General features: G+C 39.3%; 1 protein-coding gene across 4 annotated transcripts in view; it reads left to right on the top strand.

The window, feature by feature from the left end:
• The window catches only part of LOC115151028 (metabotropic glutamate receptor 4-like), a 283,964-nt gene that overhangs the window by 186,517 nt on the left and 82,450 nt on the right, over positions 1-14,997 (top strand). For 3 of the 4 annotated variants that reach the window (XM_029694935.1, XM_029694936.1, XM_029694937.1), the window contains 3 exons: positions 4,629-4,764; positions 9,708-9,862; positions 11,030-11,170. In XM_029694935.1, the coding sequence (XP_029550795.1) occupies positions 4,629-4,764; positions 9,708-9,862; positions 11,030-11,170 (432 nt within the window). Of the gene's footprint in view, positions 1-387; positions 973-4,628; positions 4,765-9,707; positions 9,863-11,029; positions 11,171-14,997 lie in introns of those variants that run through there. The other variant, XM_029694938.1, reaches the window with a different exon arrangement.

Below are 14,997 nucleotides of genomic sequence, written 5' to 3'. Positions count from 1 at the left end.
AGGGGACAGGCAGTCTGCCAAGACAGCGCTGCCTTGATGAAGTTTGATTGAGGTCAGGAGGAAGTCAACTGTTTTGCTTGAAACCTCTGCCACCCATCTCATCTTGGTCCCTTTATGCAGGAGATTTTCTCAGTCTGCCAGGTTTGGGCCACTCCTCTAGTGGTGTGCATAGAGTCCAAAGACTCTGGTCAGTTTAATTTATGGTTCAGAGTAACCTTCCAGGTACAGTTGTCTATGTGATCTACAGTACGCTACCCTAGCGTGTAAAGTAACATCATAAGCTTACTTGAGGCCACAATAATCTGTGAATGTTTTGTAATGTCGCATTAAAATTGTAAAATTGTATTAACTGCCTTAATTTTGCAGGTACCCAGGAAGAGTAGCTGCTGCCTTGGCAGCAGTGGTGTGGTTCAATTGGTGTGGTTCAATTGGCAATTAGTGGTGCACCTAATCCAATGCAGATCCCAAGCATGTATAAACCACCATGACATGCAGCATATGATGTTATGATATTATGCTAATGACAATGTAAAATAAAAGGGCATCTGCCACTATGTCCAAAAAATATAGTTAACTGGTAACTAGTTTTTTTTTGCCGAGGGGGGGCTAATTGTTTACATGAAATGGACATATATTTTGCTAATCATTTTTGTGAAATTAAGCACATTCATTTACTACTGTGTCAAAACAATATTGTTAAATACTGTATAATACAGGGAAAACATATATTCAGTCAGAGCATTGAGGAGAGTTACTGGAGTGTGTGGTATTAACACACACTCACTGACTTAATGACTACTTGTGGAGTGAGCTAAACATTGCTTGAGGGGAGTACAATGGCATGATGCATGGTCCGATTCGAAAGTGACTCAAGAGGATCAAGTAGAAGATGCTATGAATGACCACACAACCAAAAAGACAACAACCATGAGAAACTACTTGATCAAATGTACCAGTCCACCCACCCAAAAGGTGAGAATGTAGAATGTTTAATCCCTCTGTGAAGCTGCACAGGCTAAATGCCCACAAATAGGGGTTCTATTAAGCTATATAGAATCGTTTTAAGAAGGTCAAACCAAGGATAATTTAGCTATTTGATTTTTAATTTTAATAAATAATCCAAATGATTTGATGAAAAATGTAGCCCATATAAATGCATTGAAATAAAAGATTCACTACATGGAACAACAGACAGTCCCCCCCACCCCAAGATAGTGTTGGACTTGTAACCGAAAGGTTGCAAGATCAAATCCCCGAGCTGACAAAGTAAAAATCTGTCTGTTCCTAGGCCGTCATTGAAAATAAGAATTTGTTCTTAACTGACTTGCCTAGTTAAACAAAGGTAAAAAAAAGATATATATATAAAAAAAGCTGGTCTGTTCTATATTTGAAAGATCAAGAAACATTTAAAAAAGTGACATGTATTTAACCCCTACTTTTTGGCACTAAACAATCTCCCTATATACATGACTTCAATAAAAAAGATACAGCTGGTACCGGGGGACATCAGACGAGCCTTTTAAGGCCTGTGGGCGTCCTAGAGCAAAACAACCGACTTACCTTTTCACAGTGTGTAGCCTAAACTGCCCGGGCGCTACAGACAGAAGATGGCAGATCGACTGTACCGACTTCAGACAAGTCTCAAATTGAAGAACACCATCGTGTTCATGGGAGTCTCATCTTTCCATAGAGGGGTCATAATAGTTTTTTAGGCCAAACTGTTCTGATGCTACAGAACATTTTCTGAGAAGACCGATTTTCGGGATGTCTCATGGTCTGACAATCACAGATCTAGCTCTGTCACCTTTCAGCTCTAGCTCTGTCACCTTCCATCGCAGATACTGAAGTGCAACATCGGCGGTTGCGGTGGATTGAGATGCATCCAACGCAAAAAATATCTCTAGCTTAAACTGACAGATTTTTATGGGGCCACAGAAATCGACTCTAGTTATATCCTCTACAGGATCAGTGGGTCCCCCACGGGACGATTGAGCTAACGTAAGCTAATGCGATCAGCATGAGGTTGACAGTAACAAGAACATTTCCCAGGCCATAGACATATCTGATATTGGCAGAAAGCTTACATTCTTGTTAATCTATCTGCACTGTCCAATTTACAGTAGCTATTACGGTGAAAGAATACCATGCTATTGTTTGAGGAGAGTGCACAGTTATGAACTTGAAAATGTTTTAATAAACCAATTAGGCACATTTGGGCAGTCTTGATACAACAATTTGAACTGAAATGCAACGGTTCATTGGATCCGTCTAAAACTTTGCACATACACTGCTCCCATCTAGTGGCCAAAATCTAAATTGCGCCTGGGCTGGAATAATACATTATGGCCTTTCTCTTGCTTTTCAAAGATGATGGTACAAAAGAAAATACAAAAAACATGTTTTTTATCTTTGATTTATCTATCTTTTACCAGATCTAATGTGTTATTCTCCTACATTCATTTCACATTTCCACAAACTTCAAAGTGTTTCGTTTCAAATGGTATCAAGAATATGCACATCCTTGCTTCAGGTCCTGAGCTACAGGCAGTTAGATTTGAGTATGTCATTTTAGGTGAAAATTTTAAAGGGGCAGATAAAATATCAGAGAAAATGTTCAGCTGCCCCTTTAAGGGCCGGAGTTTACCATGGTAATGGGGCCACTCGAGTCCTGTCACTTGTGTGTGAGATTTGGGATCTGACTAGGGTCTCTTTGCTATCAGTTGAAGCAGCAGACTCAAACTAACGTTGAAAAACAACCGAGCTTGTGAACTTAACAATGTAAATAGCCAAGAAACATGAGGTCAAAGTCTCACTTTGTAAACTTTCGAGTAAATTTGACCAACTTTATGTCTGTGCGCAGCGCCTCCAAAAATGTATCTATCAGCACTTCACTCAGTGAGCTCAGCTCCTCTGCCAGGCAGTGTTGCTACGTGAGGTGGGATATAGGATACGTATTTATTTGTGCAATTAACAGCTTTGAAACAAAACAGGAGAAATACTTTGAAAACAGCAACTGCAGCATTTTTCTAACTCTAACGCGATTGTAATGCTCACACTGTAGAGTTCTGTAAATGGACCACCCACCAACATGGCTAGTGAAAAACATATTCTTACCCACCAAGGTTGGTGGCACCTTAATTGGGGAGGACGCGCTCGTGTCAATGGCTGGAGCGGAATGAGTGGAATGGTATCAAATACTGTACATCAAACATGTGTTTGATGCCATTTCATTTGCTCCGTTCTAGCCATTATAATGAGCCGTCCTCCCCTCAGCAGTCTCTTATTTCAAGCAGTCTCTGTTCTCCTCGCAGTTTAAGTGTCTGGGTGAAAGTTATCCTTGGTAAGGACATCTTCAAAATTAACATGGTTCAAGTGATGTCCGCTGCATTAGATTTTGTGTCTACCCCCCACTGGGTAGTTACATAAGAGTCACAGCAGGTGGATTTAAAGGCCCTTATTAAAGGGGTAATCTGCAGTTCAAACAACCCCAAAGTGCACCCGACCACTGTTTTTGTAAACAACTGAGGGATGGGGCTGGTGAAATATAACCACTCTCAAATTTATAGATATATTGCTCTATGTAAGGACTGACCATTCATGAGATCAAAATGATAGTTTTAACCATGTTTTGATTCCAATATCTCTTTCAAAAATCATGTGGAGAAGGTAACTCAAATAACAAAATTCAAACTAGCTAATTTCTGATACAGAATTGTTTGACTACAGAGGCAGCAAAACTGCTTCCCATGTACAGAATTGTTTGACTACAGAGGCAGTAAAAGAGCTTCCCATGTCTGGAATACACTGCGTTTAGACACATGCAACTGTGCCACCTACCGCACATAACCTAAAGAACAATCAGGTTTGTCAACACGATCTCTAGCTGTGTATAGCCACTTTCCAAGTTGTTTGCCTTTTGTGTTATTGCTCTGTATGTGTTGCTTGTCATATTTTATCTCGACAAGTCAGTTAAGAAAAACTTCTTATTTCCAGTGACAGCCTACTGGGGAACAGTGGGTTAACTGCATGGTTCAGGGTAGAACGATAGATTTCTACCTTTTCAGCTCAGGGATTTGATCCAGCAACCTTTTGGTTACTGCCCAACTCTTTAACCACTAGGCTACCTGCCACCCCCATGTTGTTCTGTGCTTGCTTATTGCCTGCATTGTCATTTTATGAGTTTTTAATAACCTGCCCAGGGACTGCAGTCGAAAATTTGTTGGCTGGCTAAATCCTGCACTTTTACTGAAATGTTTATTAATCTGCACTGTCCTTGTCAAAATAAACTTAAAGGCTATACAGTGTTTGGATTATATTTTTGCTTCTGATGGGTTTTAGATAGTTGAACTAAGCTCATGAGGCATTTACAAGTTATATTCTTCAAGAATGAATGGCTATATATCATTAATTTAAAAGTCCATGGATGTTGCAAATGAAGATTGCCCCCTTAAGAGTGAAGCCAAAGGATTCATGCTTAGTCACAAACCTCAGAAGAATGTTGTTGAGAGCTCTGCGCTTATTAGTGATCTACTGATAGCTCAAATTGAGCATCTGTAAAATGTGAAAACCTACCAATCCTGGACTTAAACTGCCACTCAATTGCTGTGTTTCCTCTGTCTCTGTTGTAGGAGGTGTGTGTATCTCTCAGTCGGTCAAGATTCCCCGGGAGCCAAAGCCTGGAGAGTTTGGCAAGGTCATCCGCCGACTAAGAGAAAACCCAAACGCAAGGGTGGTCATCATTTTCGCCAATGAGGATGATATTAGGTAAGGGTATTATCATAGCATTGACATGTTGAATTTGAAATATACTACAATAATAATCTTAAGAAACATGCATGGAAGATTATTAATTAAAGGGAGAAGAGTCAATCGGCAGAAATAAAAAGCTTGACATTTAAATTATGCACTGTAGAATTACTTTAAAATGTTATTGGTCAAGCGCTATCATAATTATCCCTATTAGACTCTGTCGGTAACTCATGTTAATATGTGATTACGACCTGGAGTCGGTCTTATGTAGCAAAATTAGATTTTTTATTTTTTTTGCATTGGATAAAACTAGAGACTCAGAGCTACAAAATGGTATATCATACACCACATTTTTGAGGAACAATGGGAAAGTAATTCTGCTTTGAAAGTTCATACACTTGTAAACATCACTTTTGAAAAAAGGGCCTTTGAACGTTTTGGTACCTACTAGAGCTCTCCTTTGTCTACACCCATTCAGCATTGTTCACACCCTCTTAAGCCAGCCCCACCCATCTCTTTAAGGATTCACATGAGGTCATGTGCAAAGACTAAAAGTGGTAGAAGCCTACAATAAGGAAATATTCCAGGTAAAAAGAATGTGTCCAGATAAAAATATTTTATAAATAGATAACACTTACCCAGATACACATGTCTAAATTGATGGGTCATGTGAAAGAAATGCTATAACCCCCAGCCACATCAAGTGATGGAAAAAGTACTAAATTGTCATACTTGAGTAAAAGTATACATTTTAAATTCCTTATTAAACCAGACGGCACAATTATATATATAATTTTTTAAATAGCCAGGGGTACAATGTACTTAAGTATAAACCATTTAAACTTACTTATATTAAGCAAACCAGACAGCACATTTCTTTTTTATTGTTGATGGATAGCCAGGGGCACACTCCAACATAATTTACAAAGGAAGCATTTGTGTTTAGTGAGTCTGCCAGATCAGAGGCAGTATGGATGACCAGGGATGTTCTCTGTTTAGTGAGTCTGCCAGATCAGAGGCAGTATGGATGACCAGGGATGTTCTCTGTTTAGTGAGTCTGCCAGATCAGAGGCAGTATGGATGACCAGGGATGTTCTCTTGATTAGTGTGTGAACTGGACCATTTCCCAGTCCTGTTAAGCATTCAAATTGTAAGGAGTACTTTTGGGTGTCAAGGAAAATGGAGTAAAAAGTACATTTTCTTTTCAAATGTAGTGGAGTAAAAGTTGCCAAAAATATAGATAGTAAAGTAATGTGCAGATACCACAAAAATACGACTTAAGTAGTACTTTAAAGTATATTTACGTCACTGCCCATCTGCCTTCACATACTGTTACACATGCACTTAAGTATGGAATACTATGTGATAAGGCCATGCAACCTGAATGAGGTGCACATGTACATAAACAAATACATGCACCATATATTTAAGCGGTGGACACCTGATACGGTCACATAATATTGTTGTGGTATGTCACAAAATCATGTTAAGACCACACATATCAATATTAATTTTATATATCAATATTTTGCTGTCTTGCTAAGTCGATGGTCTCTACGGAAGGTGTAAACGGTACAGCCAAATGGTTACTTGCATAGTAGCAACATCAGAAATAGATAGTGTCAATATAAATAAAATATACAGTATGTACAAGAACAATAGTGATAGACAAGGTAGTTATACATAAAATCAGGGGTAAAGTGGCTGAGCAGCAGGATAAAAAAAGCAATGTATGGCATGTGTGTTAGGAGAGAGTCATGTGAATAGAGGCACTGCAGATAGTGCTGATGACTGGTCCGTCCAAATCCACGCATGAACAAGGGAATACCAGAGCACAAACTTGTTCTTATTTTGGCCATTGCAGTTATCACAATTCAGGTCCACACATATTTTCATAAGAAATGGTGCATATAGTTGATGACTGCGCTGCTGCCTTTGCTTGCTTGGGCCAACTCTCTTTTGATGACTGTATGACTGGTGGATTAGAGTCAGGCATGTTCTACTGATTAATGATTAAAGACATTCCAGAAATGGCATTCTGAGATATCACTACACACAGTTCATACACGTAATGTTAGCTACTGTAGCTAGCCAGCCATCAAACGTCAGCTGGCTAGCTAACAGCAAGCTTTAACTCGCAATACAAACCGATTGCCATAGCTAACTAAAGTTAACCAATAAGTTCAATGTTAGTTAGCTAAGACTAGGCTATAACTAGCAATGCGAAATGGCATTCTGAGAACATCAATAACATTACACACGCTTCATAAATGTTAGCAAGCCAACCACCTAATCTCAGCTAACGTTAGCTAGCTAACAGCAAGCTTGACGTGGGATATTTTGTTATAAACCTCTTTGGGCTAGACGTGCTGCTAGCGGCACACCTCGACAACATCCGGTGAAATTGCAGAGCGCAAAATTCAAAATACAAAAATCGTAATATTAAACATTCATGAAAATACAAGTGTCTTACATCGTTTAATAGCTTAACTTCTTGTTAATTCAAACGCTTTGTCAGATTTCAAAAAAGGCTTTACGGCAAAAGCATACCATGCGATTATCTAAGGACAGCCCCCCGCGTACAAAAACATAAATCAAATTAAAACTTTTCCAAACAAGCAGAGGCATCAAAAGTCAGAAATAGCGATAAAATAAATCACTTACCTTTGAAGATCTTCCTCTGTTTGCAATCCCAAGGGTCCCAGCTACATAAAAAATTGTTGTTTTTTCGATAAAGTCCTTCATTATATCCCAAAAGTCAGTTTAGTTGGCACGCTTGATTCAGTAATCCACCTGTTCCCCTCTGTAACAACCGTCGTCAAGAATGGACCAAGGCGCAGCAGGTATGTGGATACTCATGTTTTTTTATTAAAAAAAAAGGAGTAAAGTATCCACTGGACAAAAACAATAAAGACGACAGCAACAGTCTTGCAGGCACATACAACGCAGTGCAAGGACAACTACCCACAACCCCAAAGAAAAACACACACTCCTATATAGGACTCCCAATCAAAGGCAACTCAACACACCTGCCTTCAATTGGGAGTCCAATCACCCACACAACATTTAACAAACACAAACCCCCTGCCACATCCTGACCAAGACTAACACAATTACGCCCTCTGCTGGTCAGGACGTGACACCCAAAATGCATACAAAGGAATCCCAAAAGTTAACAATAAACTTCATCCAAACAAGTCAAACAACATTTCTAATCAATCCTCAGGTACCCTAATATGTAAATAAACAATACAATTTAAGATGGAGAATAGTATGTTCATTACCGGAGATAAATAACGAAGTGCACATCCTCATCTAGCGCGCCACAAGACTACAGTCAAAATGAGAGCCACCTAGAAAAACTACAAATTCTAGCTAATTTTTCAAAAAACAAGCCTGAAACCTTTTCTAAAGACTGTTGACACCTAGTGGAAGCCATAGGAACTGCAATCTGGGAGGATTTCCTTTGATTTTCCCATAGACAGCCATTTCAATGAGTGGTCACCTAAAAAAAAGAGAGACATTATTTTAACAGTTTTGGAAACTTGAGTGTTTTCTATCCAATACTACCAATTATATGCATATCCTAGCTTCTGGGCCTGAGTAACAGGCAGTTTACTTTGGGCACCTCTGTCATCCGAACTTCTGAATACTGCCCCCTATCCCTAAGAAGTGTTAAGACATGTCACATTAATGTTAGCTAGATGGCTAAATGAACGATAATCCCAATCCATAGAATAACGTTACTAGCAATACAAATTGATTGTCATAGCAAGCTGTTAGTTAGCAAGCCAGCCATCAAACTCCAACTGGCTAGCTAACAGCAAGCTTTAGATTGCAATGAAAATAACTTTGACAAAATTAGAAACATATATCTGAATCTGTAGCTAGATTCTTACCTGTATAACATTACATGGATGAAAGCTTCACCGCAGACTGCAACCCCTTTCATAAGACATACTGTGTTGTTTCCGTTTAGTTTGCACAGCTTGTTTGGCCCATTGTGTTCCACTGATTTCAAAACATGTCATGAAATGAGAGAGTCAGCATTGCATGGCATGATCGTCGTTCAAAAAGTTGTCCATCACAACTTTTTCCCACGGACCTTTGTCGATAGCGCCTGATAAATTCAGGGCAACAATGTTATTGAGAGCAGTAGCAACATATTTTCAGTTATCCATGCTGCAGTATGTGCAGCTCATTTTATAGAAACAAGATGCAACACCGACCAATCCAAACTCATCTCTCGGCATGTCCAGCCCCCTCATTATCTTAGCCAATCATGGCTAGCGGGAGGTTGCTGACTTTTTCTGTGTCGAAAGTAAGCTCGTAATTTAACAATTTTATTCGTATTTACAGATGACATACAAGTTTGATATTAATGCACATGAAAGTTCACATGTTCGAGAAGGCATTTCTGCCAAAAAACATTGATTAAAAAATATTTGTATGTGAAGTCGTGACCTGCGACATACGCCTAGTTTCCCGAATCGGGTCACATATGCTTCCTTACTTTATCTTAGTGACACTGGATACATTTGGAAATAATCTTATTAATTTAACCCTCTGTTGTCCTGACATTAGTGAATGTTACCTGCCGCTGTGCAATCATCTTGCTTTAGCAAACTAAGGTGACAAACTAAAAACCTGGAGAAAATATTTGCTATTGATCTATTGTTAACATTTGTTCGTAAAAAATGAGGATGATTTCTCTGGGTATACAACACACCAGACCATACACATCACTTTGTTTATAGTGCAGGCCAGCCAGACCAATACAATGGAATCCAAATGAGTTTGTACCTTCAAGTTGAGTCATGAACGCTGTGTACTACAGTATATCAGTGACTATTGTGCAGTTATTTTGCAGTACTGCTCATACAGTTAGCTCATAAAAAGTGTTACCAAAATATCAAATACATTATTCGTAGCTAAATGTGTTTATCCACTTGTACCAGGCGGCTACTCCAAGCAGCCAAGAAGGCCAACCAGACTGGCCATTTCATCTGGGTGGGCTCAGACAGCTGGGGCTCAAAGATATCTCCAGTGTTACACCAAGAGGAGATGGCAGAGGGAGCTGTCACCATCCTGCCCAAACGCCAGTCCATCAGAGGTGAGGGGGAACAGAGAAATGTTTTAGGTTGCAGGGATCAATTTAAGATTGTCCGATTGATTGACTCGATTCATTGGTAGATCTCATGTAGCTTTCGCTCAATGTACAAGGATGAAGTGATTGAGATAAGTAATGCAATTGTAGATTGTATTACAGAATATTGGAAAACATTACATTTTGTTTACAAACTTAGACATGGATCAGCAGCGCGTTATTGTATCAGCAGCTATTCCCCTTCACATAGAGATATCTCTGGTAGAGCTAGAATCCTTAACTGAAACAATAACAAAGCAACTCCCTGCAGCTGTTTCGCTAAAAAGCTGAGGGATGGGCCTGTAGAAATGTAACCACTCTCAAATTCATAGACAGAGCTATGGATGCAAGGAATGACCATCCATGATATCAAATGTATAGTTGAACCATGTTTTGAGGCTATAGAGTGTTTGTTTAGATTTGAATTGTTTAGAAACATTGGATTAAAACAAGCTTCCATTTTGGGTTCTGATGGGGTACAACAGTTGAACTGAGCTCATAAGGCATTTATAAGTTATATTTTTTAAGAGTCAATGGGTGTATATATACATTTATAAGTCAGGAAATTGGTAGTGTACTGTAGCAACTAAGTACTCCTGCTTTAAGTATCAAGAGATCTTGTTTCTGTTAACACAGAACACTTCCAAGTCCTGATAAACTATTGTAAAAGATAAGGCATTTACTGCCCCGCACTCTTAGAAGAAAAGGGTTATTCGGCTGTTCCCATAGGATAACCCTTTTTGGTTCCAGGTAGATTCCTTTTGGGTTCCATGTAGAACCCTCTGTAGAAATGGTTCTACATGGAACCCAAAAGAGTTTTACGTGGAACCAATAAGGGTTCTCCTATGGGGATGGCCGAAGAACTCTTTTAGGTTCTAGATAGCACTTTCTTTTCTAAGAGTGTATCATTACCCACTCAGTCTGCCAGCCAAGCCAAAACTCTGGTCTATAACACAATCAGCCATTATCAATACATTCACCCATATCAATGCTCACCCTGTCAGAAAATGTAGTTTAAAGAGTTACTCAAACGCATCATTACAGAGCATGTCACTACATTCCCCCACATGTCAATACCCATGTTAGCACTGGCTCTGGCAACACTTCAATGACGATCTGATCAATCTCTTCCAGGGTTTGATCGTTACTTCATCAGCCGCACACTGGAGAACAACAGGAGAAATATCTGGTTTGCTGAGTTCTGGGAGAACAACTTTGCGTGCAAGCTGAGCCGACACGCTTTGAAGAAAGGTTCCGGGCTGAAGAAATGCACAAGTAAGACAATTCTCCTTTCCTTTCATACCATTGCAGCTTTACTGATCTTAACTACCATTGGAAAAGTGTTATGTTTCACAGGTAAGGACAGGAATAGCCTGTCCTTATCTTAGAACATAACAGCTTTGGCACATGGCTTATGGTACATGACAAAAGTGTGTACACCAGTTAAAGCTAGAGAGGTACAACATTAGCTGGATTCAAAATGTATCTCCTTGTGATGAGGTATTACTAGAGCCATGTGTTTCTGCTGAGTAGACTGTTCGACTGTCCTGCCAGATAGCAACAGAACAATGTAATAGCAGGTCTGCATGGTTAAACATCTCCACCTCCAGGCTCACTGCCATATGCTATCCAGCTGTGTCCTGGAGTGTTCTGTCTTCGTGTGCTGGAGATTGTTTGATCATCACAAATTCACTCGAGCCTTTCAATCTGGACTTGGAGCAAAAGACCTTCTCTCTAGCTGTTCTAAGAATCTATCTGTACATGAGAGAAGATGTGTAGGCTAGTAGTATATTGATGGTTTGAAACACAGTTAACAGCAAAATGGAAATATTGTCTCGTTAATTACCTATTGGTTTAAAATTAAATGATGCCTGTTGCTATTGCAGTTGTCAAGTTTTTAGATTTTCTTATGTGGGAAACTTGCCTTCATGGTGGTGCAATAATAGCTATCACTGTGTCAAAGTGTGGAAACAAACATTTTAAAATACAGAACACCAAAAATCATATAATAGGCATTCACTTGCATTCAAAATGCATGTAGCAAATGGACATCCTCAAAATTCATGAAGCAAGCATAATTCATAGACATGTTGTAATTGGCTTTCAATAAAAGCCAATAATGGTAATACTTTGTAAGTGTGTTTGTTTAATCACACTGCTCCATAGAATAGCAACCAAGTTCTCATAATATACTACAAAACTGGCAAACGCTGCACTAATAGCAGAATTTCCTCCCTTTGTTCTCTGTTGTGTGGGTTTTAGGTCCTTGGGCTAGCACTGCTGTCTTAATGGGAGTGCAGCAAGGCATTCAACTGAAAACTATAAGTTGATTAGAGGCCATCTCTCTTCACCCACACCAGTAATAAAAAAATCAACAATTAAAAATGGACATGTCAAGATTTAAACAGATTAATGTTGTCCGTCTATACAGAAGACTAATGCCAGTCACATCTTTTCAGTGCAGCTGTCTACTGCACCACTCTTTTATGGATTAACTGGCTCTGTGTGAATGACCAATCTGGGAGAAGAAAAACCACTGTCAGAATATAGCTATAAGTCTATAGCTACCCACAGAATAATTGACTCATATGATGACAAGTTTGCAATGAGCTGAATGATCTGAGTAGAGGTTGGAGAAATGGGACCTGGAGGAGGGAAGTGTTGGGGGACTGAGACATTCAGCTCATTGACTCATCAACTCAACCATGCATGATCGTTACGCACTGAGATAGATTGGTTTCAATGCATTTTGGCACAGCTGCTCTGGACTAATGTGACAACAACTCAAAAGATATGTTTGTGTGAGGGGGTGAATCATATGGGGCTGAATGTTATTTTTTGGCACTTCTTGACATCCAAATTGCACTTTGTGGCTGAAGCCTTGGCCAATCTAAAAGCTTGGACTCAAATGGACTACATAACAAGACAGTTGGAAGCCTGCCCGGTCTTTTCTTTAAAATTGAACAATGCGCTTGGAAATGGGAGATGTCATGCAATGTGAAAAAGTAATCATTGTTGGAGACACCTACAGTAGCAGATTTGGAGATACTGTCGTGTTTGCTAGCAAACAGATTTTCTGACTTTAACGTTAAATAAATAAATAATTTCGCCTCACAGTTAGTGCGACATGATTATCCAGCTAGCTAAAATTGCTTACAGTTAGTTAGCAATCGCTTGTCTGCTACACTATTCTGCTAGATACAGAAGCACTGCCTTGTTAATAATGTCCTGTGTGGCTCAGTTGGTGGAGCATTGGCATTGATGCTTGCAATGCCAGTGTTGTGGGCTCAAGAATTTCCCTGTATTTAGCACCATCCATCATTCTTTCAATTCTGACCAGTTTCCCAGTACCTGCTGATGAAAAACATCCCCACAGCATGATGCTGCCACCACCATGCTTCACTGTAGGGAAAGTGTTTTCGGGGTGATGAGAGGTGTTGGGTTTGCGCCAGACATAGCGTTTTCCTTAATGGCCAAAAAGCTCAATTTTAGTCTCATCTGACCAGAGTACCTTCTTCCATGTGTTTGGGGAGTCTCCCACATGCCTTTTGGCGAACACCAAACATGTTTCTTGGCAGGTTTGTTGTGGTGCCATATTCTTTCCATTTTTTAATAATGGATTTAATGGGATGTTCAAATATTCTGATATTTTTAATAACCCAACCCTGATCTGTACTTCTCCACAACGTTGTCCCTGACCTGTTTGGAGAGCTTGTTGGTCTTCATAGTGTCGCTTGCTTGGTGGTGCCCCTTGCTTAGTGGTGTTGCAGACTCTGGGGCCTTTCAGAACAGGTGTATATATACTGAGATCATGTGACAGATCATGTGACACTTAGATTGCACTGAGGTGAACTTTATTTAATTAATTATGTGACTTCTGAAGGTAATTGGTTGCACCAGATCTTATTTAGGGGATGAATACATATGCACGCACCACTTTTCCATGTATTTCTTAAAAAAAAAAATGAAACTAGGAATTATTTTCATTTCACTTCACCAATTTGGACTATTTTGTATATGTCCATTACATGAAATCCAAATAAAAATCAATTTAAATTACAGGTTGTAATGCAACAAAATAGAAAGAATGCCATGGGGATGAATACTTTTGCAAGGCACTGTAGGCCTATTGTTTACCTTTTTGTTTTTGACAATGACACCTTGATAATATGTAGCTGTTTAAAGGGCAAATCCACAGATTAAGAAATAACAAAACGGTCACCCCGAGGGATGAGCCTGGAGAAAATGAACCACTCTCAGATTAATAGACAGAGTTATGTATGCAAGGACTGACCATACATGATATCAAAATTATTGTTTTAACCATGTTATGAGGGTATACAGTGTTTACAAACATTGGAGAAAAACAAGCTTATATTTTGCGTTCTCTTGGAGTGTGACAGTTTAACTAAGCACATGAGGCATTTATAAATAATATTCTTCAAGAATTAATGGATATATATATATATATATATGCACACAGTATATATATGCACACAGTGTCTTCGGAATGTAGTCACGTTATTCTAAAATGTATTAAATAAATAAAAATCCTCAGCAATCTTCACACAATACCCCATAATGACAAAGTGAAAACAGGTTTTTAGACATTTTTACAAATCTATTCAAAATAAAAACAGAAATACCTTATTTACATAAGTATTCAGACCCTTTGCTATGAGACTCGAAATTTAGCTCAGGTGCATCCTGTTTCCATTGATTATCCTTGAGGTGATTGGAATCCACCAATCATAAATCCAATTGATTGGACATGATTTGGAAAGGCACACACCTGTCTATATAAGGTCCCACAGTTGACAGTGCATGTCAGAGAAAAACCAATCCATGAGGTCGAAGGAATTGCCCATAGAGCTCCGAGACAGGATTGTGTCGAGGCACAGATCTGGGGAAGGGTACCAACACAAGGTCCCCAATAACACAGTGGCCTCCATCATTCTTAAATAGAATAAGTTTGGAACCACCAAGATTCTTCTTAGAGTTGGCTGCCCGGCCAAACTAACCAATCGGGGGAGAAGGGCCTTGGTCAGGTAGGTGCCCAAGAACCTGATGGTCACTCTGACAGAGCTCCTCTGTGGAGATGG

The sequence above is a fragment of the Salmo trutta genome, chromosome 16 (assembly GCF_901001165.1).
Source record: "Salmo trutta chromosome 16, fSalTru1.1, whole genome shotgun sequence".
Taxonomy (NCBI): domain Eukaryota; kingdom Metazoa; phylum Chordata; class Actinopteri; order Salmoniformes; family Salmonidae; genus Salmo; species Salmo trutta.
This window is presented reverse-complemented; position numbering and strand designations above follow the sequence as displayed.